Source organism: Somniosus microcephalus, chromosome 2, assembly GCF_052327205.1.
Source record: "Somniosus microcephalus isolate GS21.2 chromosome 2, FLI_Smic_1.0, whole genome shotgun sequence".
Lineage (NCBI taxonomy): Eukaryota > Metazoa > Chordata > Chondrichthyes > Squaliformes > Somniosidae > Somniosus > Somniosus microcephalus.
The window spans coordinates 37,224,227-37,251,422 of NC_140988.1; the positions used below are offsets into that span (position 1 = coordinate 37,224,227).

The following is a 27,196-nucleotide window of genomic DNA, read 5'->3' on the forward strand; positions in this document are numbered from 1 at the left end:
TCACTATCAAGGCAGCTTAAAAAAAATTAACAGTCTTAAAGGTTATGAATCAATTTAATTATTTTTCTGGTTACTTTTGCACATTTCTAATTTGTTTTTTTCATATTTAGATTTAAAAGGTCCTTGCTGATGGCATCATTGATGGAACTTTATTACAAAATAAATTGATGTGTCTGTCAGTGTAAGGGCATTGTAATGATATTTAAGCAGTGTGATGACAAAATGTACTAACATGCTGATGCTATTCAGCTGTAGAATACCATAAGAAAATAGTTTTGCTCCAAGAGATGTATAAGGATGAAGTGACCTAATTAAGATATTCTTGTGCATTTTTGCAAATGCCAGAATTTTGATCAGCTCAGGCCACTCAGTGGACTGTCCATTCACAAAATAACAGCAAACAAGTATAGAGGTAGAAAACATCCATCTGCACATGTTTTCTGCCATTTTGAATATTCCATTGTACATTTCCCCTATCTCGTGGCAGAAGTTAAACTGAGATAGACCTCCCGTATCTCAGGTCTGAAGGAAACGCAACTTGCTAAGATTATAAAGCCACACCTGCTTAAGAACTGCTATGATGTTCTGGAGCACTTTAACCACGAGTGGCAAATGGGTGACAAGTGCGAGCCATAACAACAAAGATATTTGAAGTTTAAAAATATGAAGTCTGTATCTCTTCAAAAGCAGCCCTCCTATTGCTTATATGATCAGCACTTGCCATTCAGACATATTCCAACAAAAAAAAATGAGATTTGAAATTGAACAGGGCATCTCCATTTCCAGAAATGTAATTTTCTAATAAGATTCAATTACCTACAAAAGTTTTGGTTTAAAACAAAAGTGATCACATCTCGGGTGATCATAAAATGGATCCATTTTGTCTGGCAAATTGCGAGTTAATACAAGTATAGGAAATGAACAAATATATATAATATAATTTCATACCAGCTAAAATGGCCCTGTCGCCAACCCACCAGTGCTCGTGCTACTGAAGCGCCTGGAGCCATGTAATTAAACCTAGCTCTCTATTTACAACCTGCCTCTTCTCTCCTCTGGGACTTCTACTGAGGAGATTTATCAAGCACCATAAAGAATAAAGTCCATGCCTACAGAAGCAGGCGAAACACTTACTCCTCTTACAAGCTTGTTTCAGATATCAGTCACGTTGCCAAAATAAAGGGTAATGGCACTGAGGAAAAATGTTGATACAGAAATGAAGCCATGAAAACTGAGCCTCACCACCATATGGCTGATGAGCACAAAGCAAAAAAAAAACAGGAGATGACAGCAGGTAACTCTGCACAGATCTAAGAGTTTTTGTTACCAGACTGTGCCCTCTCAACGATAAATTTTACACTTTTCGTGTGACTTATAAGTTGTTTATCAAGCGGAGCGATAAGGGTCAAATATCTGTGTGACAGAAGGGAAATTGGCTAGGGAAATAGCTTGAGTATATGCTGTAAGGAAAGGACTGAAAGTGATATGATGTAGCTTGCTGAGTACCATATTTCATAGAATATAATCATGGGGTTAAGTGCTTTACACAAAATTCATCATCCAGAGTATATTAAACAGATCGTTTTTTGTGAGATCCGTAAGAATTGAAGCCAAGCCCACAACAATCCAATCGGGAAGATTTTCTAAGCAATTATAATGTCAAAAGTCACTGATATATGAATAATAGTTCAGCTCCAGGAGACTGGAGGAGAATAATTCTGCTTTGGGAGAAATACATGCCGAAGATGACACAATTTGAAGCATTTTGCGGGTTATTTTGCCAATATCATAATTTTGCCTCGTTTGGACCATTTTGTGTTGAGTTTGGACTGTCCTGTTACAAAATGGCAGTACACATGTACAGAGGAAAAGCATTCCCTCTAATCCTGTAATAACAACAGAAAATGCTGGAAATACTCAGCAGGCCAGGCAGCATCCGTGGAGAGAGAAACAGAGTTAACGTTTCAGGTTTGGGACCCTTCATCAGAACTGGAAAAAGCTGGAGATCTAACAGATATTAAGCAGGTGCAGAGACGGGGGAGTTTAGGAGGGGAGGAAGGAATAGAAAGAACACCCTGTACTTTTGTAAGAGGCAGGAAAGATAAAATGTTGCAAATGGGAATGGCAAAAATCATACTGCATGAACATAAGAAACATAAGAACATAAGAAATAGGAGCAGGAGTAGGCCATACGGCCCTTCGGGCCTGCTCCGCCATTCAATAGGATCATGGCTGATCTGAATCTAGACTCACGTCCACTTCCCTGCCCTCTCCCCGTAACCCCTAATTCCCTTAACTGCTAGGAAAATGTCTATCTCCATTTTAAATTTATTTAATGTTGCAGCTTCCACAGCTCTCTGGGGTAGCAAATTCCATAGATTTACTACCATCTGAGTGAAGAAGTTTCTCCTCATCTCAGTTTTGAAAGGGCAGCCCCTTATTCTAAGATTATGCCCCCTAGTTCTAGTCTCACCCATCAGTGGAAACATCCTCACCGCATCCACCCGATCAAGCCCCCTCACAATCTTATATGTTTCGATAAGATTGCCTCTCATTCTTCTGAACTCCAATGAGTAGAGTCCCAACCTACTCAACCTTTCCTCATACGTCAACCCCCTCATCTCTGGAATCAACCGAGTGAACCTTCTCTGAACCGTCTCGAGAAAATGGGGGCAGGGATAATTATCTGAAATTGTTGAACTCAAGGCTGCAAAGTGCCCAATCGAAAGATGAGGTGCTGTTCCTCGAGCTTACGTTGAGCTTCATTGGAACAATGCAATAGCCCGAGGACAGAGAGATCAGAGTGGGACTGAAGCGGTGAATTAAAGTGACAGGCGACCGGAAGCTCAGGGTCACCCTTACAGACTGAACGGAGGTGTTCCGCAAAGCGGTCGCCCAATCTGCGTTTGGTCTCCCCAATGTAGAGGAGACCACATCGCGAGCAGCGAATACAATATATTAAATTGCAAGAAGTACAAGTAAATCGCTGTTTCACCTGGAAGGGGTGTTTGGGGCCCTGGACAGTGGGAAGGGAGGAGGTAAAAGGGCATGTGTTGCATCTCCTGCGCTTGCACGGGAAGGTGCCAGGTGAAGGAGAAGGATTGTTGGGGGTGATTGAGGAGTGGACCAGGGTGTCGCGGAGGGAGCGGTCCCTTCGGAATGCTGAAAGGGGAGGTGAGGGGAAGATGTGTTTGGTGGTGGGATCACATTGGAGGTGACGGAAATGGCGGAGGATGTATTCAGCCACACTGCATATCTCGCTGTGCATTTTACTTCAATAGAAGTGGATGGCAAGTTGGTGACTGCGGCTTGCTTATGGCAAAAAGTATGTAAAGTACCTGGCAACTGGCAATCTAATAATAGGTGTATGAATCCTAGTGAATTCCTCATCTGATGCCTAGTAATGTAATGGGAGAGCAGCAGGATACATCCTGAGAGTAGTGCTTCTATTTGGTTTCTGGTAGTATTTGGTAGAGTCAATCCTGTTTGATCCAAGGAATGCAGATTAAAATAACAATGTATACTGGGTTCATATTTAGCTCCACAATAACATTTGAACATTGGACATTCAAAACCCAAATCAACCCAAAGTTTGAAGAAAAATATGTATTCTCACCACTACTATTACAGTGGTCCTAGCCATTGTCTGTCTGTAGCTAAGACTGATAACTTACATTACCTTATTCACATGCATATAGTTTGGTGACCTGATAGGTCAATATAATTTGACAAAATACTATTTCAGAAGCAGACAAAATTATGATTCTTTTAAAAAATACCTGCCTTTTTTATTGAATATTGCCCATTTATACCTTTAATAAAGAAAGCTTTGTTATGATGCAATCAGCATACCAATCAAAGCAAATTCAAAGAGAGATCCAGTATGGCATCATTAGCTCAGCAAGATGGATTGGCCGATTAGAACATTTATTTAGCTACATGGAATGGACTGGTATGATATTATCAATTTAGCAATAATGAATGAGATTGTGGCACAATTTGTCTCAGCAAGCAGACAGGACTCACTGTACACTGCCACTAGAACAGCTTGCTTGTATTCAAAGCATATTTGTTCACTGAACCTACCATATGTAGCTAAGTGCCTCCACAGCAGAAGAAAAGAAAAATAAAGCAGAAGATAAAGGAAAACTATAATGGAAATGAACAAAGACAGAAACAAAGCAAAGAAGCGCTAAGGGATGAAAAGGCAATGGTAGCTTTGGTATTGAGATTATTAAATGAAACCTGGTTTCATTGTTACTGAGCTCTCCCTGGCTATTAAAACTAGTGGAGGCCTGTTTGTATTTAAGGGATGTGTATTCAAGCAAAGAAATAAGGTACAGTGCTTTAATGAGAAATAAATAGGCATATAAATCTACACCCCAGCAACAAAACATGAACGTTTTAAAATCAATTGAAATTACAATGGTTTCATGTATTACAATTAAGAAAACTTTTCAAAATATGAAATATCACATTCTTAAGGGAGAACAATGTAGTTAGCCAACTTTTTGAGATTATGTTACATTATACTGTACATTCATAATCAATATTGATGATTGTTTACAGGAATATAATTCTGAAACCAAAAATATATGATGTGTCAAATAATGCAGAATAGGATTTTATATACCGACCTCCTTGCACTGATTTATTATTGAATATTTTTCACAAGATCCATTTCTTGAAAATTAATATTAAAGAACACCTTGCTCACTGCTGTTTGCTATTTCATGCTATCTACACCAGCCAGCATATTAAAGTCACTACTTTCGGTATGACAGTACAACTCTGTATCACAGGACAGGCAACAAGTCTCTGTAATGGGTGATCCCCACAGAATAAACCCATTATGTCTTTACTAAAAACTTAAATAAACTCATAAAATCAGTCAACATGCGGCGCATATGAGACCCACAATGGGACTAGATGGCTTATGGAAAAATAAATCACAAGTGATTAGGGTATACAGAGTTCACTCGTCCTTTGAGTTCATGAGGCAAATACCTGATATCACTGCATGATTTACTTTTCACTTAAAGTACTCCCTCCATTGTATATCCTTTACAGAAGCCAACTTAAAAAAAATCAAATCTGGGGTAGTTGGCCAACACAAGAAGCTGGTAATTATTATTACTATTATTAGCTATTACAATTATTACCAGAAGCAGGACCGTTTGAAGTATTTCTCATTCTGAGGAACGGTGTGGCTAATTGATTTAATTTGTATGGAGAAACACTCCTCGGTTCTGTTTGACACGGAGGCAGATGCTATTGACGTGTGCTTGTTACTACATGTTCTATTGGCAGGCGCTTGTCTATGTAAATACAGAAGTGTTTTCTTACATGCAGTTGGAGCCCAGTGGGTCTTCCGCTGACAAAGAACGGCTCGATTGGCGTGAGCTTCATCGGTGGTAAACCATGAGACAATCGCTTGCCAATATCTATGGAGCTATAACCCATGTGAAAACAGTAGCAAAGGGTTGCATCAGGCATGTGTAAAGAGACAGCGCCCCTTTCAGCTTTTACATGTCACACACACATACATGCATGCACGGATCAAACTGGCGGCAGCATTCACTTTGGTCGATTCAATTTGAATTGAGACATTGTACAACATGCTCTTCAACAGACAGGTTGGCAGGAAGCAACGATACGGGTGCCGTCATGGAAAAAAAACAAATATATCTAAACATTCCAAAACGACATGCAGAAACTTTCAAATCTAATCCTCCCAATAGTGTTAGGAAGGATGTCTACTTTGTCAACATGGCCTGGCACTGTTGCTAGTTGCTCAGTGAGGGAGGAACTAGATCAATGGCAATAAAAACACTCATAAGTTCTGAAGCGGGAAAGCAGGAATGCGAAATGCAAGAAAATTATCACAGCAGATTATCTGGTCATTATCACACTGCTGTTTGTGGGAGCTTGCTGTGCGCAACTTGGCTGCAGCGTTTCCTAAATTGCAACAGTGACTACACTTAAAAAAGTAATTCATTGGCTGTAAAGCGCTTGGAGACGTCCGGTGGTGGTCGTGAAAGGCGCTATATAAATGCAAGTCTTTCTTTTTATTTGCAATGCAGCCCTGGTCTCAAACGTCACACTCCCTTTCATCGGATCGGCGGTGCGCCAGTTAACAAACTCGAGGAGCTGCAAGTGTGAGCGAACAGTTAAATAACGCGGCGAGGGAGGGAGGCGGTGGCTGTTATCATGCATTCATCTCCCTTCAAAATGACTTTTGTATATATATATATATATGTTAAATTAAAGAAGCTCGTGCGATGCAAATGCAAGGCTTCGATCACAGCCCTACATCAGTAATTGCTATGCAGAAGTCTGAAAGCAAATTACTGATCAGTGAGCTGTTGCAGACTGCGTACGTGAACTGGAAACGGGATCACCAGCAGCGGGTTTTTTTTCCCTTAACAACAGGGGAAATAAAAAGATCGTCGACGTGTAGGGTCTTCGCGGTTACGATTGGGGACTCTCTCGCCGTTTGGTTTTATTTCAGAGCTGTTCAAACAGTATAAGGCATTTCGACGTCGGGTTGATATTTAAAATGCAATCACACGAGCGTGATGACATTTACTAAAACTGTTCCAAGTTGACTAATGTTTACACTGCAAAAGCCTACTGCCATTCGATCGCTGCGGCTCAGCCTTTTCAATCCCGGTCCTTTTCTCTGCAATTTGTAAGGCTGACAAACGCCCACTGTTTGCTAAAATAAATAAACACCTTTTTTTATTTGTTCTCAAACGGAATCGCAGCGGGGAGAAGGGCTTTCGGAGTCCTGAGCACTGAGTCGATACGACTTGGGAGGATGCCTCTGAATAGCTTTGAATGAAGCACGTTCCACTATCAGTTCCGTTGCCTATTTCCACAAACCATTCATTTTTTCCCCACTGTTGTAAAGTACGCTTTGTACGTCTTCATGTTCCTCGAAATACGAGAATGTATTAATCATCCTCGACTATTCCCTTAAATTTAACAGCCAGTCGCATCTTGGCACTTCCTGGTTTATTATTCATACCTTATGTTCCATCTCCAATCAGTTCTTGTTGGTCATACCTAATAAAGTTTGGAGCTTTCACACTGACGTTCATTCATTCCCCCCTTTTTTTCAGGTCAGAGTTGACGTGATTCGCTTTGCACTTAACCCTTGAGATTTACAATATTTTGCAATGTTTAAGTTAATAATCCTTTCGAGTGTTTGTCTTTAATTGAAATCTATATATACGCTCTTATAGTCATGACTTTCCTTACTCGATTTGAATACTTTAGAAGAATGCAACAATAATGAACTTGTGAAATCTGGTGGTACTTAAGTACATTATATTGAAAAAAGAGGAACGATGGGCCACGCCTGCAGACAAATGTAACATGCGCCCAAAGTTTCTCCTTCCAGGGATCAGAGTTTCTCAGGCTTTCTCTTCCATTGTACTTCATGTCACACCTGATGACCCCAGCTCCATGATAATCCCCTGCATTTGTTGAAGGTAATGTCACAACTAAGACAGCACTGAGGGAAAAAGGACACCAGAAAGTGCCATTCCACAACCCATGTATCAATTGACCTTCTATTTTAAGCTAACATCTTTGAAAGCTATCCAATTACTTGCCCAATGTACAATATACACAGGGAGCATAATTAGGGGTCATGTGATGCAATCTATATTCTACTGGTGCTATATTCTGCTGCACACTGAAACAATACTGCTTCCTACACCACCTCTTCGTGAATTTCAACAAAGAATATAAGTATTAGGGAGCCCAACATCAACACCTGTATGTATATGTCCTTTATTGACAAGATATATAGCAAATACTTTTTCCAACGCTTATCCAAGGATATTAGTTGATTTTGGTATAGTTGATGGTATTATTTGGAGGGGTACAAGTCCTATTTTTGCCCCGTCCGCCTTTCTATCCCACAAGATCAAACACACCCTGAGTTCTTGAGGGTGGGTGGATGATCTGCTCTCGGAATTTCCCAAATGTAACTTTTTACTCAGTACCAAAGAGGCAAACACTTTCTCCAGTTTTGCACCTCTCTCGCGGCACTATGGTTGAGATCTATGGATCATTGGTATCAAAGAATCAAAAGTGCATTCCTTTGCTCCACAGTACTGTGCATGGGTGCTTGGAACACGCTAAGCCAGCTCGAGCAATTCCATTACCTCGCTTTTAACTAGGAGATGGTCTCTCAGCTAAAGTCGTATCAGAGAGTTGGCGGGTCAAGGGCTTATTGAATTACCAGGATGCTCTTTGTTTTTCATAAGGTGAAGGATATTACTGGTGAGAAATTGACATTTTCCATTTTGCCACCCAGTGTCAGTACAATGCCCTCGCATGGCAATTGGTCCGGGAATGTATCCCCACACAATGGAAGACATCCCAGCATCGGAGGTTATATCCTCGTGCATTTTCCTTTCTTTCAAGAGCCATCCTTGAGGGCTGTCTATGAGTGGGTGTCTAAGTAATGCGGAATTAATTGTTTCATACTGCAGACTCGTGCCTACTGAGAAATTGGGGAAGACCACCCAAATTCATTTGACTTACACCCTAATTATATTTTAGGTTGGAGGTTAGATTGGTTCTGAATTTTCCCACAAAGTAAATTCTGGTACGCTGTGTGACCTACCTGGGTTGCAAGTACTGATCTAACTAAGATCAGGCCTGCTTCACCCTCTTGTCTCATGCAACCATCCCTCCCCTCCCTCTCTTCCTTCGCCCCACCACTGGCAGCGGGGCCTTCAGCTGCTTAGGTCCCACTCTCTGGAATTCTCTCCTTAAACCCCTCTGCCTCCCCACCTCCTACTCCTCCTCTAAGACCCCGCCCTTAAAGCCCACCTCTTTGACAAAGCTCTTGGTCTCCCTCTTAATCTCTCCATCTTTGCTTGGGCGTGCCTTTTGCGTAGGTCCCTTCCAAGCTGCAATGCAAATGCTAACGGTTGTTGTACTTCAAAGGATGGTTTGGCACCAAAACTGATTCAAATAAGCGCACCTAACATCGTTCAGGCAGCTGTCGTCATCTTCTTCTGTGTTTCTATAAAACGATCCCAGATAACTAATGTAATTGAGGGATAAGGGCCGTTAAAGGTACTTTGGAGATGCGGGTGTCTTTTTAATCCCATCAGATAAACTCACTAACAGCACAGGGGACTGACTGACTGTATTGTTCCAAACACATTGCATTAAATTTGATGGAGACATTTGTACCAACACAACAGATTACCTAAAGGTACAGGTAATTATATTGTGCGTTAGCTAACGGAACAGGAGGCTGCGTTGTTGCAGGCTAACTAGCTAAATAGGACCAGGATATACTGGTACACTACAATCCCCGGTACCATTTAGCTGGTTTGTAAAACTGCTCTAGTTGTTTAAACTGCGTTTTGAAGATCTACACAGATAAGCCATTAAAACAAGCAGATTTGGAATTATTACGAGCTACATGTGCATGATCCTAAACTGTCTCCTGGTAAAATAAAGCAATTCACTAGTGCCTTAATCCGGTTAGAGCCAATGTTGATCTGATTTCCAGAATGATTTGTTAATCAAACGGGTTCACTGGCAGCATTTCAAAATGTGGCGACTCTCAAGACTGCTCAGTTTAAAGTCTAGCCAATGGTAAACATAGGCCTGACAAAGTTCAATCAGATTGTACTTTTCCCTTTTTGATGCTGGTTTTGCCGTTATTTCAAACTGACCAGAAGATATATTCTATATATTTGGGAGTTTTGGTTAAACTCAAAAAATCATCTCCACTTCCGAAATGTAATGCTTAAGGGCCTGAGGAGTCTGTTAAGTTTTGCATTACTGCCATCTTCTGTGATGTGGGTGTATTTAATAACCCTCCATTTTGAAAGAGAGCAGCAGGATGATGTAGAAAACAGGCACTTCCAATAAAAAAAAACCACCCGCAGTCCTTTAAGATTCAATCCGCAGAGTTTGGGAAATTTGCAAATCGTGGCTTTGAGGACTATATGAAGCAGCAACACACACGACTATTTAATCCCTCCAACAAGAAGCTGGGTTGGGGACATCTGGCAGAGCCCAGTGCTTTGTGTACTTTTCAATTCCCTGACCCTGCGACTATCGCTTCTTTCCAAATTCCAACACGTCCAACAAGCGGGTAATGATGGAGACGGATGCCAGTCCTGGCGGACTCATTTAAGATCGCATATTCATTAACGGCGGAAAACAAAATAAAGGGGCCATTGAGCGGCCGTTAGTACCAAACGTGTTTGCCATAATGAACAGTAGTCGTCGGGTTGGATGAAAGCAACCCAGGAAACAAAAAGGGAGAGGGGAAATTAGACTGAGAAGAGTTTCTTCGAGGAAAGCTTGTAGCCAGTGCACATTACAAAGAAACAGGATTCAGCGCGACGCGATGAGCAGTAAATAACAACACGCCCCTTCCTCCATCTAGCTCAATAGTACATCACACAATTCTTTCAAAGTCCGTGACTCAACAGTAATATGCATGAAACACACACCACGGGGTGAAATTCGAGCTGCTGAGTTAACTGCACGTTATTCTTAATTCAATACTAACACATGTGCACAGGCTGTGCTGACATGCCCACTCATTCATATATTCGAGCAGTTTGGTGAATTACTGAGACACCTCAACACAGTCAAAGGAATGGGAATTAAATACTTACAGCTCGCTACTTAAATAAAACAGTAGGCCGGGGAGCTTTACGTTTCCTATTGCGGTATGCAGCATTTATGTATCACCTCCCCCACAGAAAGGGTGGGGGAACACGTTGGAAAATCCACTAAGCTCACTTACCAGAGTTGTGAGCTCGGTTGGTGGCATCGTGGTCACTGTCCCCTTGCTCGCTGTCCCCGTGGCCGCTGTCCTTCGAGCTCACTATATCCGCTTCCTGGAATGCAGAGCTGGAAAACAGAAAGCACCGCCAGCGTTAGCGGCCGATTTTAAACACAAACAGGGCCCCACTATCTCGCTAATGGCGAAAGCTGGCCACCGCTCCAGTTCAGTGAGTTGCCTACCTGTTAACTCGACGGGGTCTGTCCACAAGAAAACTGAGTTCGGTCCGCTGGTGTTTTGTCTGGAAAGGAGTAAATCATCAAGTCAATCATCGTTAACTTAACAGGCAGACAATGTGAACCGACTGCATTGCTGTTAGTATCGTTCTATGTGCTAACATAAGGAAAAATCGGACTAACGCACGCAGTTTTAGTTGAAGGTAACTCTGTGATGAAGAAATTTAATTACTGTTACTAATATGACATTGGACCTCGTAATGACTGTATAATTACAGATCTGAAGGATAGTTCAAGGCTCCAATTGGCAAAGGATCAAAACTGAGTAAGATTTTCTAAGGCACAAGGTAGTTTTTGCAGGTTGAGCAGTGGGGCAGCACTATAGATTTGTTTCTCCTAAGCGTGTTGTTAGTGAATTCTCACGGCGCGTTACCCTTACATCTTTTCATTTGACACAGTACATCTGAAAGTCTCAAAGACTTAAGATTGTTAGAGCTGTCAAGGACGTTGCCGTGCTGCAGGGTGTAAACTGCTGTCGGTACTCAAATGGTTAATGGGGAATAACTAAAGTCCTGCCCTTTTTCTTTCCTGGTCGAGATAATAAAGGGTTAAACCGTTCTTTTCATGCCAAGATCAGAGTTCTTTCGTTTTACTCCCCAGTCTGTGCTGGGAGTCACAGATTATTTAATCAAATCACAGTAGTCAATTGTTGCGATTTGGCTGCACTTACAACATTTCACATTATGATACTCGTCCTTGCTCTAAAGGCAGGACATGTCGGTGCATCCCAAAATAACCTCAAACGGATTTCAAGTGAGAAACTGCAGAGAATCACACGTTAATAGAGCTAAATATGTGAGGCAGAGAAATTAAAGACAGTAAAGGATTATCTGAAAGGTATGAGGGAATGTGAGATAGTCAAATGAGAAAAAAAAGATGTGGGCAAGGGGACAAGGTAGATCCATCTCGGCGCAGTTGGAGTATCTTACCTCGTTTGATAATATACTCCCATTGGAAATGATGTCGGGCTGCTGGTCGGTGTACCCGGTTATGATGGCCCCGCAGGGGTTGTGGTCAGCGTCTGTACTCCTGGCTGGGCTACACGGTTTCAAGAACATGAGATCCGTTTTGGCCGATTCCGGGGTCAGGCAAACTTGGTAACAATAATTCTGGCTGTGGTGGCCAAAGCCACCTTCCTCTACCGGGACCTGAGCCGCGTTGGTGTTGGTGGTCTGCACCAGCATGATGTCCGATTTACTGAGCTTCTTCTTCCTGTTCCTCGCTTGCCTGCAGCAGGCGCAACATTCGCTGGCCAGGCAGCTGTAGATGTTCAGCTTCTTGTCCTTCTGGCACCGGATTGCCAACACGATCATGGCCAGGAGGAACACGAAGGACACCGAGCCCAGGGCGATGATCAAGATGAGGGTCAAATCCAATGAGTTCTCCTTTGGGTTGCCGGCTCGGTTGCCCCGCTCTCCCTGGCGATCCACGGCGCTGTCCACGGCCATCACCAGGATGGTGGCGGTGGCCGACAGAGGTGGTTGCCCATGGTCCCTCACCTCGATCAGGAGCTCGTAAGGGGCGCTGGGGTCTTTTTTGTTGGTGGACAACCTCCTGACCGTCTTGAGCTCCCCGCTCCTCCAGTCCATCCTGAAGAGACCCAGCTCATTCCCCTTGGCGATGTAATAGGTGAGCCGGGCGTTGTCCCCGTCATCCGCGTCCACGGCCACCAACCTGGCCACCAGGTAGCCCGGGTCAGCCGAGCGGGGCACGATTTCTTTGGCACTGCCGTTCCTGGACACGGGCGACACGATGGAGGGCGCGTTGTCGTTCTGGTCCACGATGATGATGTTGATGGTGGTATTGCTGGCCAGTGGAGGGCTCCCCGCGTCCCTGGCCTGGACGGTGAAACTGAACTCCTTCAGCTGCTCGTAATCGAAAGAGCGCAAGGCGTACAGGTAGCCATTCTCGGAGTTGATGGAGACATAGGTAAAAACGGACATCCCCTGAATATCGCACTCCAATATGGAGTAAGAGATGTAGGCGTTCTGCCCTACATCGAGGTCCACAGCAGTCACTGCGTAAATGTAAGCTCCGGGAACATTGTTCTCGGTGACATACACGTCGTAGGAAGGTTGGGAGAAGCGGGGCGCGTTGTCGTTCTCGTCCGCCACTTGGACCTTGATGGACTTGCTGGAGGCCAGGGGGGGCGAGCCCCTGTCCTTGGCCATGATGGTGATGGTGTAGGAGTCGGTGATCTCTCGGTCCAGGGGCCCGTCCGTCACGATGGTGTAGTAATTCTTGAAGGATGACTTCAGCTTGAAAGGCACCTGCCCCAGGATCTCGCACTGGAGCTGCCCGTTCTCGTCCGAGTCGCGGTCGGTGACACTGAGCAAGGCGACCACGGTGCCCGGGGCTGCGCTCTCGTTCACCGAGTCGGACACGGTGCTGAAACTGATCTCGGGGGCGTTGTCGTTCACGTCGGTAACTTTCACCAGCACTTTGCAGTGAGCCGGCACCGCGTTGGGCCCCAGATCTTTCGCCTGCACGTAGATCTGGTAAAGGCTGCTCTCCTCGTAGTCCATGACCCCCTTCACCTCGATCCAGCCCGTCCTGGGCTCGATGCTGAAGAGCTCCTTGACCCGCGGCGAGACGTGGTTGCTGAACGAGTACACCACCTCGCCGTTCTGGCCCTCGTCGCGGTCGGTGGCGTTGAGCTGGATGACCAGGGTGCCCAGGGGAGCGTTCTCCGGCAGGCTGACCGTGTAGACGGACTGTTCGAAGACGGGCACGTTGTCGTTGGAGTCCAGCACCCTGATGGTGAGCAGAGCGGTGCCCGTCCGCTGGGGCAGCCCCCCGTCCACGGCCGTCAGCACGTAGCGGTGGACCTCCTGCTGCTCGCGGTCCAGCGCCTTCTCCAGCACCAGCTCGGCGAACTTGTTGCCGTCTCCTTGAGTCTGCACGTCCAGGTAGAAGTAGCTGTTGGGGGTGATCTCGTAGGTGCGCAGCGAGTTGCTGCCTACGTCCGGGTCGAAGGCGCTCTCCAGCGGCAGGCGGGTGCCAGCCGAGGCGCTCTCCGAGATCTCCACCGTGATGTCCGCCTCCGGGAAGCTGGGCGGGTTGTCGTTAATATCCACGATCTCGATCTCCACGCGGAAAAGTTCCAGCGGGTTCTCCAGGAAGACCTCCAGGTGCAGCAGGCAGGTCGGGCTCTGCCTGCAGATCTGCTCGCGGTCGATCTTCTCGTTGACGAACAGCACCCCGTTCTCCAGGTTGACCTCCAGGTGGGGCGTCCTGGAGCTCGGCACCGTCTGGAACCTGCGGGCCGCCAGTTTCGTCACGTCCAGTCCCAAATCCTCGGCGATATTCCCCACGAACGTCCCATGTTCCTGCTCCTCGGGCACCGAGTAGCGGATCTGGCAGGCAACGCGGTCGACCAGAAAGCAAACCCAGAGAAATAAGAAGATCATCTCCACGGCCCACACCAAGTCGCGCGTCCCTTCTTAAGTTCAGTGGCGGGTACAATATTACTGATTATTATTGACTTCGCGCTCTCTCCAGCTTTGATTTTTCCATCACATCTGTCCGCAAACGCCAGTTACGTGAAGCAACCTCATCGCACCCCGAGCCGAACTTCTATCTTTTTTTTCCCTTTAACGAGTGAAAAACTCGTTTGATCGCACACTATTCAGTAGTGGCCTGGATGAAGAGGTTCCCGAGGGCTTTGGTTTCACATCAAACCCTCTGACACAGCCGCCGGTCATATCCTCGGTGTAAACACGACAATTGGGTCTAGAGTTTATCATCAAACACTTTCTGGACTTCTGCTCCCTAATCTGGATCTCACTGGGTTATTTTTTTTTAAATCTCTCTTTCTCTTCCCCTTTTTTTCCTTTTGATTGCCTGCTACTGTTTGCTTTTCCTTTCCTCCTCCCCCGTTGCAGTGCCCGGCTCCTGTGCTGTTCTCTCTACTGACAGATTGCAGCTCTCTGGGCTCAGCGCTCTGTTTTTGCGTAGCGCCCTCTTCGCGCCAACCAATGGCCGCCCTCGGCACCCAGCGCCCCGCTCCGATTGGCTGGCGGCGGGGCACCGAGCGGCTGTGCGTCAGGCCTCTTGCGACCAATCGGCGGCGGAGCGGGCGGGTCGCTTTCATTCTCCCCGCCGTGCGAATAACGCCCCAGTCTCTCTCGACTTGCCCAGAGTTAGTGGGCTGCACTCGCACAGGTGCCCGCACGGATCAGATCATATCACACCACATCTCTACAAAGGGACAGTCCTCCTGCTATGATTTTAACCCCCTCTCTGCACTTAATGTACTCCTTGGTCTACTGACTGTGTTTGTTTCTTCCAAAGCAATCCTGCTTGTTTTCCCATTTTCTGATTTTTTTATATTGCATCTTTCTACAGAGTTCCTATACACATGCAGGCGAGCACTAACTATGTAACTAAAATAAATAGCAACCGTTTTGCATGCGTTTAACATCCTATATTTTATTGGGGAGGAGACACTCGGGCTTTTTGGCACATCTCCCAAGAATAATCCCTCACCGCCAGCTCAGATCGCTATTTAGTACAGACGATGTCGATGTCTAGGCACTGAACACAATTGCAACGCGCTACATCATTTTTTATTGCAACATTTTGCGTGCTGCTAGTCATTTATCCAAACCTATGCTTTGGGTTTTTTTTTTGCCTGAATCCGCGGTGCACCCTTATCTGTACCGATATTTTCTGGAGTGCCCCAGTGAGTCCGGGTCGCTGCCTCTGTGACACGTGCCACATGTTGTGGGGGCGTCACGAACGAACAGTCTCTGTTGAACCGACTGATCCTGTTGGTATGAGCAGGGATTTCGTGTTAGTACAGCAGAGACATGTAAGCACCGGGCAAAGGCTCTGGGTGCTGCTCGCAGTTAGAAACGGTTGATTTTCTCATCGGGGAAAGGGGGGTGGGGGGTGTGTGATTTGTTCGGTTCATCTTCACAATCTTGTGTCGCGCGTCGACTATTAAATGGTTTGCGATGTTATGACTGAGGCAGGAGAGGGTTTGACATTGTCACCGAAAATCCACAAAATAAAATGTTATACTCCGAGAAACGAAGGTAGGATATTCCGAAGGTATTCGCCACCTTACAATCAGCACTCCGCTTTGTACCAGATCCGTGTCCTAAAGCTTCTGGTCGGATGAAGGTGTTTTTTTAAAAATCAATAAACATTAATTCCACCAAATGTAATGCGACTTAGAATAAACAATCCGAAATTGCGCTCGGTGTTGGCACTTGTACCGTTGCAGTGTAAAAATGCTTCAAGGCTATCCCGATGTCAGCAGAGTAGACACTAGCGTGTCTAGAATATGATGGCTTTCCCCGGGAGTCAGGGTTAAATATGAGCAAGGGAAGAGATTGGGCTCCTTTCTGAGAGCGCCGGGGTAGCGTTTAGATAGATAGCTGGATGGATAGATAGAGATTGATAGCTAGATAACTAGATAGATAGATAATTAAGTTGTATTGTTTTCTCCGGGGTCTACATTAAATTTTTTAGAAAGCATAAGCTCTTTCTGGGAATTAGTGTCATTTCTTCAGAAGATAGAGACCGATTTCTGCGGCTTTTTAATCGGACGGCCAAACAGTGGCGGCTGGGAGGGGGCAGCAAAGGACTCCGTCGGCGCGAAAAGCTAATTTCATTTCAGTCTCGCGCGTATGAGATGCAGAGAGCTGGGACAGTTTATAAAAGAATGGTGTGATCAATAAAAAGTAGATTATGGTCTATCAGAATATTAATGCACCCGTCTGATCAATACGTGCTTCGTGGTTCCTTTTACATACACAGTCGGAAATCGAGTCTGGACATCTTGATCATAGAATGAAGCTTCCTTGTGTGTGTGTGTATAAAGGCAACTGCAATAGCTCTTTAGCTGACATTCTTTTTGAATGAATATATCCTAATTGACCTTTATTCTCCGAGTACATCAAAACCCCTCCCATAATGAGTTCTTGTCAACTGTCTTTTATAGAATTAGCTGAAATCGTTCATTGGAAAAGATAATGCTGGAATCAGCATGTCTTCACTGGGGTGGACACTCGGCGAAATCTTTGCATGTGGCGCGATCTGCTGGGTATACATGCCTCCTATCTGCGACTTAAATAATAGCACGCACTTATTTGTAGATGTGTGAGAGACACACAGAAAAGATATCCTGTGCTTAATTTGGACTACCTTTTCATAATGGTCTAAACAGTGATCATATTCACACAACAAATGCTGAAATATTAAACCCGACGCTGGTGTTATCAATTCAGACGTAGTTTGTGAGCGGATTCCATGTAGTTTATTTCTCATTACCAAGTACAGACCCTGGTGCTGCCAAGCTTGGAGCTTCCCTCCTTTGTGCATTATCTGCATTCTACAACTGGCGTTTTCAGGATCAAAATAATGCACAAGGGAAAGAGTGTTGTCAGGGCCAGTGTTTATATTAAGACGGCTCTTTTCAGAATCTTCCAGCTGATGTTGACAAGTCTGGTTATGGACATGGCCACTGGAACATTGCAAAAGAATTGTAGCAAGAACTGCGGGGATTTCCCCCTCATCACTTGAAGAGAAATTGTGGTGTATAACCTGTAGTGGTTCTCTCTGTTGCTAATTCTGATTATCCAATTGTTCTAAATGGTTCATTAATTCACCCTTACTCTGTTTATGGAGGCATTCATCTTCCTCATTCCTTTGATCACGCTGCTCATTTTCTTCCGCCCCCTCCCCTAGTTCACAGTAAGGCCCTTCAATCACCCCGCCCCCTTCCCAGCTCACAGAGCCACTCTTCTTCTCCTTTACCCAGTTCACGCTAGAAGCTCAACGTAAGCTCGAGGAACAGCACCTCATCTTTCGATTGAGCACTTTACAGCCTGCCGGACTCAACATAGAGTTCAACAATTTCAGATAATAATCCCTGCCCCCATTTTTCAGGCAGTATGATTTTGTCATTCCCATTTGCAACATTTTCACAGCATGTTCTTTCAATTCCTCCCTCCCCACCCCAACCCCTCCCCCACTGTCTCTGCACCTGCTTAAAATCTGTTACATCTCCAGCTTTTTCCAGTTCTGATGAAGGGTCCCAGACCTGAGTTAACTCTGTTTCTCTCTCCACGGATGCTGCCTGGCCTGCTGAGTATTTCCAGCATTTTCTGTTGTTATTTCAGATTTCCAGCATCCGCAGTATTTTGCTATTATATTAGCATTCTTCTTCCTTCCCTCTCCACCAGCTCGCATTGGCACTTGTTTTGCTCCCTCGCACTTTGTCCAGTCCTCCCAGTTTATTGGGCCCAGCCTTATCTGACTCATCTCCCATCATGTTCTTGGTGCCTACCAATTGATGCTGCTTGTGGCAGGGCAGGAGGGGGATTCGATCAAATTCTGCCGTATACAGCAGGCAGAACTCCCCGATCTTGCAAAATTATTCCAATATCAGGAATTTCTGCCCACAGCATGCATCAAGAGTCTGATCCCACAGAGCCGCATCAGGTAGCAGTTATGAGAGGCGAATAATTGGGGAGTGGAGTTGATAATTTTTGTGGGGAAGTGCAGTATTCACAGGCTGGCACCATTTTCTTGGATTCTGCTATGAAAAACATGACTGCAAATTTCCAGGATCCCTGCTAATGGTTCACAGAAACCCATCTGTTAAATACAAGTAAATGTGTCGGCCTTAGAATCAATTTATGTGCTTTTTTTGGGTGTAAATCTATAGGATTTCTTGCAACTCAATGTGAAGGAATGGAAAAATAATGTACCGCCATCAACAAGATTAAAATATATTTTGAACGTTTGGGACCTGGCCTCAAATCTATCACAGATAGATAGGATGCAGCTTTCTTTCTTTCCTGATTTTACAAGTCCTAAATTGAATAATTAAAATTTGAACAGCTTCCTCCCAGTTCAAAGTAGGAATGAGTCCATAGCACAAAATTGATTGTATGGCACTAATTATTGTTAAATTGGCATTCTAACTCAGACAGGGATACAAGGAAGACTGCAGTGGGAAACAGAAATACTCACTCCACACTTGGTAGTTTAATATATATTATTCTACCATACAGTCCATCTTTGGTGGGTAAAACATTTGGGTCCTTATTATACGGAGAGTAATTATGTGTGGTGAGTGCTGATGCTGCTGAATGATTTAGTTTGAGTGTAGGAATAATAATTTTGTAATGCTTAGGGGGCAGAATGTAATTGCAATTTGTAGGGAGGGACTGAATGGAAGACAGGAAGAAAGATGTAGAGGGAAGGACTGAGGGCAGCAATCAGCACGATGTGACTTAGAAGGGTTGGGAGGTTAAACAAAACAAGGGCAAGTGAACGAGAGGTAGTTACAGTAGGCAATGAGAAGAACAGGAGATTATTTTGAAGATGATGTCATGATGAACAGCTGGAATAAATTTAACTGTGAGAATGAAGTCGAATATTATTCATGCTAAAAGTCCTGTGGTATGAAAAACAAAATGTCACAGAACAGACATAACTGCAAACCATCAAGAATAAACATCCAGTGATAAACTAACACGTGGTATAAATATACTCATCGTTGAGTTTCCCAGTAATCCACTGAAAGCACACCTTGTGATCAACATGCAGCAATCATTAATTCCTCAGTGTGATGTTCTTGTGCATCAATAATATGGAGCAAGCAAGTAGTTGCTGTCAGCACTGACAGCAGCTGTCTGAAAAAAATAGGCTAAAACAGAATAATACCATCCCACAAAATGAACAGTATATATATATATTATAAATAAATAATGACACCATGGAGTGATTTCAATCAAGGGTTTAGGTGATGGCTATAGACTGCTTGAGCTTCATCTGAACTCCTTGATTAGATTACTACATCATGGTCATTCCCACATATGCATTATTCACTGTAATCTATCATGTGGTGTACAGATCTATGAACTGCTGTGAGAAAAAAAACAAATACTGTCGCATGTCGCTATCACCAGTAATTCCATAGATCCTACATCATGCTGCAAGAAGGAGAAACACATTTCAGATCAACACAACTGAAGAACTAATGCTGCAATAATACTGCAGCTACCATACTCAGTCCTATGACCACTTTCACATCGCTGTGTGGTTGAAACCACTTTGCATCAACATGAAAATGGCAGTATAACTGCACCCTAAGATTCAACCACAACTTAACCAATTTCACTGCAAACCACACCATGCCGGCAGAAAACTAGCTGGGAATCTTTCATAAGGTTCAGTAGAATGTTTCAAAACTACCCATTGTACTATACTTTCAAGTGCCTCTACATCTCGTGTATTATGAATACTGCAGCAACCTGAAGTCTGAAAAGAGGCCATTTTAAGTTCACATACATAATCACAAGCATCTGGAAAGGGATTAAATCCAGTATTCTAATCTAAGGGTTTGGATGACATTCATGAACAGCTCAAGTTTTGTTTTTGTATAATGTCTACTGACATACAGAATAATGTGTTTACTAGTAATATGTTGCTGAAAAATAAAGCTATTAACACTTCAGTATCTGTCACGTGATATGTTGTATACCTTCAGGTCCTATGTACAATCAGCTTTACCTTACAAGAGCTCCTTTTCAACAGTACAGCTGGTCAGCAGCCCTGACACCAGCAGCAAGGAAGATAGAAGATTTTTTTTTAGTACATATGTATGGAATAACAAAGTACCAGATTACCTTTTTCTCTTTCAATATTCTTTAACTTTGTATAAAGTCCAAGTTCATTCAGAATTTGCAAGATATCTGAGGAAGCTCTTTCAATAGCTCTGTCATAATCCTGACAGGGTACAAGAAAAAGCTTGTAACTAATAGGTGATCCCTCTTTCACCTTTAACCACAAACCTTCATCTTCAGCACAAGCTCTTTTGTCTATATTGTAATCAATACTATATTGGTCATTACTCCCCTGAACATACCTCATTTACTTAGTTCTTGAGCTCAACTGTCTTGTATGTATTCCTCACCTCTCATTGCACTGAAATCAAGACTCATTGCACCATTTAATACCCAAACTAATTTTCTTCCGAGAACTTGCAAACTGTGTTGCTCCCTCAGTCACATTTCTTCCTTCAACCTCAAGGCCTTTAAAACCTGAGCTTGGCACCACATGGCCACTGTGTTTTGATTTACCTCATCTTCTCTCCTATTCTTTTTAATCTTGGTAGGTGTGCTCACTATGGATCACCTCGGTGCCTCAAGTGGCTGGCTGAGCCTTTAAGGCTGTCCCATGGACTCGGCTGATGTTCACTAACTGTGTGAATTTCATACTAATGGTTTATGATGTCACCTGAACCATGCAATTGAATTACAGTCTTGTAACTCACCATCAGCTTTCTACTATAATATATTGCACATGTATATCACCTATCCCTCTTTTATCACCCTTTTGGACATGTAGCGACTTCAGTGATTTTTGTACATTGTATACAGTTTTCCATGTAAACTTACAGTATTGATGTCACAAAAGAATGCCATGGCTTTCTGTAAATTTCACACCGAAGTAGTGAAACTCTACAACAAACTGTTTAAACACAAGGAAAGATAAATTATTAAAGGCCATACATTGTATATGTTACACTAAATAGCAAATAAGGGAGAGTGAATTAAAGAATAAAGCATAATCTTGGGGATTCCCATGATTGGTATTTAAATCAACTCCTTTTGTGATTTATGATGTCATCTAAATTAGGGTGCACTCTTCAATTCACTTCCAAAATTGTATATCACATATTTCATAATTTGACCTTTGGCATTACCATAAATAATTGATTCTAATAATAATCTAAAACTGCAATTACAGTACTATTTTCAGATCGATGCAAAGTGGCGTCAGATGCTCATTGATGCAAAAGTGGAATGTTATCTCCTGTTTTGTGTGAAATTGCACATTTTGTTCAATTTTTATATGCAATGTGTTTAATGTTATCAGGGAGCGGACACTTAAGCTGGCTAAACGTTAGGAAAAGCTAAAGACCGGGGAAGCAGAGCTCCTTTGTTACTGACCTCACCGCAACCTCGACGGATGTGTCCAGCTAGTAATATAACCGATCTGGCGACAGCATATCACACTTCACAGCTATTGGACTGACACTGGTAGTTGCAGTTTAATTGCAGCCCAAAATTTTAATCACAGAACCTTTGTTTTTTTTTGTTCAAGTGCAGTTTTCTGCAATGTGCATTATTTGCAATAAAGTTAATCGATTTGTAGATGGCTTTAAGGCCAACTGCGGAAAACTGTATTTTAACATGTCGCAAAATGTCTGTAAGAACCTCGTGCTAAAAGCTAATTTATTATGGCATTTAAGAATGTCACCAAAATAAAATGTAAGAAACGTGTGTTTCAACTTTCAACGTCAATGCTGAGTTTGAAACAAAGTAACAGAATAATCACACAGGAGGTTTTTAACATGGCAAATACCTGAATAGGCCACACAACTAACAAAATGAAACTGTAAACTTTACGGTAGTCTTGAGGAAAGCCCACGTTGGTTACAATAAATGTTTTCAAAACTGATTCCCTTCATGGGATCAATATCGTGCTTAGTCTGTCTTCACGTGCTGGAGTGTCCCAATCAATGTTCCCTCTAAATTTTCTTTGTACTGGGCGGGCTACAGACTCCTCCGAATTTGTCCATGGGCTTTTACATTTTAAAACAATTATCAACTGATGAAGTTGTGAGTGGTGTGTTTATTTCAATGTGCGGTATATTCCAGATTGATGCGCGGCCGCACACGCGCGCACCTTAGCGGGAACGTCGGTCCCATATCACTTCCTTCGAGCCTTTCATAGGCCCCTAGTGCAATATAGCAAGGATAATAACAAGTTAAGAAACCAGCTAGTTAACTGCTACATAATGCAACCTGTTCGTGTTTACTAAAAGAACAACAACATGTATTTATATAGCGCCTTTAATGCAATAAAATGTCCCAAGGCACTTCACAGGAACATTATAAGGCAAAAAAAATTGAAACCGAGTCACATAAGGAGAAATTAGGCAGGTGACCAAAAGCTTGGTCAAAGAGGTAGGTTTTAAGGGGTGACTTAAAGGAGGAAAGAGAGGTAGAGACGCGGAGAGGTTCAGGGAGGGAGTTTCAGAGCTTAGGGCCTAGGCAACAGAAGGCACTGCCACCAATGGTTGAGCGATTATAATCAGGGATGCTCAAGAGGGCAGAATTAGAGGAGTGCAGATATCTCAGGGGGTTGTGGGGCTGAAGGAGATTACAGAGATAGAGAAGGGGCGAGGCCATGGAGGGATTTGAAAACCAGGATGAGAATTTTGAAATCAAGGTGTTATTTAACTGGCAGCCAATGTAGGTCAGCGAGCACAGGGGTGATGGGTGAATGGGACTTGGTGTGAGTTAGGACACATTCAACAGAGTTTTGGATGACCTGAACTTTACGTAGGATAGAATGTGGGAGGCCAGCCAGGAGTGCATTGGAATAGTCAAGTCTTGAGGTAACAAAGGCATGGATGAGGGTTTCAGCAGTGGATGAGCTGAGGCAAGGGCGGAGATGGGCGATGTTACGGAGGTGGAAGTAGGCAGTCTCAGTTATGCCGCGGATATGTAGCTGGAAGCTCATTTCAGGGTCAAATATGACACCAAGGTTGTGAACAATGTAGTTCAGCCTCAGACAGATGTTAGGGAGAGGGATGGAGTCAGTGGCTAGGGAACGGAGATTGTGGTGGGGACCGAAAACAATGGCTTCGGCCTTCCCAATATTTAATTGGAGAAAATTTCTGCTCATCTAGAACTGGATGTCGGACAAGCAGTCTGACAATTTAGAGATCGTGGAGGGGTCGAGAGAATTGGTGGTGAGGTAAAGCTGGGTGTCATCAGCATACATGTGGAAACTGACGCTGTGTTTTTGGATAATGTCGCCAAGGGGCAACATGTCGATGAGAAATAGGAGGGGGGCCAAGGATAGATCTTTGGGGGGACACCAGAGATAACGATGTGGGAGCAGGAAGAGAAGCCGTTGCAGGTGATTCTCTGGCTACGATTAGATAGATAAGAATGGAACAAGGCGAGTGCAGTCCCACCCAACTGGACAGTGGTGGAAAGGCATTGGAGAAGGATGGAGTGGTCAATCGTGTCAAAGGCTGCAGACAAGTCAAGAAGGAGGAGGAGGGATAGTTTATCTTTGTCACAGTCACAAAGGATGTCATTTGTGACTTTGATGAGAGCCATTTCGGTACTGTGGCAGGGTCAGAAACCTGATTGGAGGGATTTGAAAATGGAGTGGCGGGAAAGATGGGCACGGATTATACTAAATCATAATAAAACCAATCAGGCAAAACACATGGTTATACTGAATATTTAGAATTCACAGGCAAACTATCACACAATAGATGGTATTGTGAAATTGTAAATGAATGTTGTTAATCATTTGGTTTCCTGCACCTCTGTTTTTACTAACCTTTATAAAAAGTGAGAAATTAACTCCACACACACACAGGCGATTCTTCGGTTTTCAGTATTCACTCTTAAATTGCATTTTTAAATTGGTTTGGCAAACGCATGAAGCATCATGTATAGAAAGTGAAACTGATGCTACCATCAGCAATAACAACAACAAGTTGCATTTATATAGCAACTTTAATGTAATAAAACTTCTCAAGGCCTTCACAGGAGGTTATCAAACAAATTTGGCCCAGAAATTCGGGTCTCCACAGGTGAGTACGCGCTGGGTACTCACCCGTAAGCCCGATGGAAGTGCCAGTTTCGTGCATGCACTGTGCATGCGCGGGAAACCGGCACTTCCGTTCCTCTGAACGAAGAGGTTCAGAAGCCGAACGCATGCACAGGGGAGTCTGCGCGTGCGCTTTGAACTTACGTTTTTTTTACAGGTTTTTCCGTGAGGGTAAGTCTGCAGGATTTAGAAATTTAAAAAGCAGGCGTATGGCCTGCTTTTTACAAGGTAAGTGGTCAATTAATTAAAATTAAAACATTTTTTCCACAGGTTTATTATTTTTAAATACTTTAAAGCAAGGTAAGTTTATATTTAGCCCCATTAGGAAATATTTTTTTTTTTTCAAAAATGTAAATTATTGTTTAAAATAGTTATTTAATGTAATTTATAGTTTATTTAAAAAACGTGATTTAAAAAAAATTATTTGAAGGTTTACTGCTATTTTGGGGCTGTAGTATTTATAAGTCTTGACAGCTCTTTCTGTCAAGACTTATGAATGGGCTTTTCCCTCCTCCGATTGGCTGCCCATGGCCCACGTGATCCCAGGGGACGCATCGAACTAACTGCGCCCCTGGGACATGCAAGCACTGCGCGCCGGCAGCTGGACCAGGCCCCGGATTGGAATTCCACGGGGCCCTACAGCTCAACTGTCAGCGCGCAAGGTAAGTGCAGGTTGGGGGCTTACACCCGCGGGAAACCCCGACCCAAATTTCTGGGCCAATATATTTCACCCAGCCACATAAGGAGATATTAGACCAGGTGACCAAATGCTTGGTTTTAAGGAGCCTCTTAAAGGAGGAGTGAGTGGTAGAGTGCAGGAGAGATTTAGAGAGGGTATTCCAGAGCTTAAGGCCTAAACAGCTGAAGGCACAGCTGCCAATGCTGGAGCAATGACAATCAGGCATGTGCAAGAGGCCAGAATTGGAGGAGCGCAGAGGTCTTGGAGGGTTGTAGGGCTGGAGGAGGTTACAGAGATAGGGAGGGCAAGGACATGAAGGAATTTGAAAACAAGGATGAGAATTTTAAAATCGAGGCGTTGTTGGACCGACACTGGTTAAAACTGAATGATCAGAAAATCGGAAGATGATCACCCGTGGACAGACACATTGCTTAAAAGGTCATGCTAAATTTGAATAAATGGACAATATCATTTGTGGTCTACACTCATTTTTTTAATACACTATTGTGGAAGAAATCAAGCTGCCCTTCAAATTGTTCTAACCTCAAAAATGTACTGTAATAAATATTTCACTGAGGAATCATGTAAGTATCAGTGAAAGATGATGTACATCTGAATGTCTTCCACTGAATTTCTTTCAAACCTCTAGATACCCAAAAATGTGAAAACAGCAAAATTCAAATGATTTATTACTTTGCTTTTAACTATGTCCTGTGCATGATAAGAAAATGGCTACTGTCACAGGTAGTGTTCCTCCCTGTCCCAATAAATCAATCAAACCGTATTAAGCAGCATCTCCCACAGGGTGTCACAAGTCGCCCAATGAAATCCGCACCTTACTGCGGAACAGGTTATAGGTATGCCAGAGGTTGCTTAAAAAGTGCAAATTACTTGTCTCAATTTTAAGGCATCACAGGAATCAGTTTAACTGAGGGGCTTAAAACGATCCGACACTTTCCAAAGTTAATCGATGCCAAGTCTGCCCTGTGGGGCACTGGAATAGGTTCTAACAGATTAAATATACTGCCATTACTGTGTCGATGACAGCTATGTAGAATTAAAACTATTAACTCCAGGATCGGGTTCCTATCTGAGTCCAAAACATAGCGGTTTTAACCTCCCCAGGGGAAACGTCTGAAATCACATTAGCTTGACACAGTGTGAGGTATAACTCCAATTCAGTGCAAGATCTGTTGAACCTGCTAGACTCCAAAAACATAGACAGTTTTTTTTTCATCTTTGGAAGAAGCCCGCGTTCTCGCCAGCACTATCAAAACATTGAAATTGTAGGCGGGAGCAGAGTTGCCTGCATGCAAGTACCCTGGGTGGGGTGAATTTCCGCGGAGGCTCTCCCGCAGCGGAAAAACGCCGTAAACGGCTCGTATTGCTTCTAGCCCTAAGATTTAAGGTTCTAGTTTCTGGTAACCCAAAGTAACAAGCTTACTATTCTTGCTAACCCTAACCCAAAATCTAATGACAAGACTGCTTGCCGATATTAGGTTTTACCCTAATCCCAATCTGAATTACAAGGTTCTTGTTCGTACTAATCTTAGCCTTTATCCTAACCCTAATGGCAACCCTAACTCTTCCTGCTTACTCTAACATCATCCCAGTGACAAGGATGCCTTTTTCACGCTGATACTAAACCGTACATTGTCCCTTTTCAGAACAGTAACGTGTTGAATTCTGAGTTGATCGGTTGCCCAGTTCCTGATCTGAGCGGTGTCAAGTGGAGAGGAGCTGTGGTATTATTCAGCAGGGCGATGGAAGATTAAAGGGGAG

At 43.6% G+C, this 27,196-nt stretch overlaps 1 protein-coding gene across 5 annotated transcripts in view; it reads right to left on the minus strand.

The window, feature by feature from the left end:
- Positions 1-15,001, minus strand: part of pcdh10a (protocadherin 10a) — a 66,066-nt gene extending 51,065 nt beyond the window's left edge. For 4 of the 5 annotated variants that reach the window (XM_086008497.1, XM_086008488.1, XM_086008491.1 and 1 more), the window contains exons 1-3: positions 12,003-15,001; positions 11,020-11,078; positions 10,799-10,905 (exon numbers count right to left, since the gene is read on the minus strand). In XM_086008497.1, coding sequence (XP_085864623.1) covers positions 10,799-10,905; positions 11,020-11,078; positions 12,003-14,483 — 2,647 coding nt within the window. In that variant the 5' untranslated portion in view covers positions 14,484-15,001. Of the gene's footprint in view, positions 1-2,976; positions 3,483-10,798; positions 10,906-11,019; positions 11,079-12,002 lie in introns of those variants that run through there. The other variant, XM_086008481.1, reaches the window with a different exon arrangement.
- Positions 15,002-27,196: the final 12,195 nt, after the last annotated feature.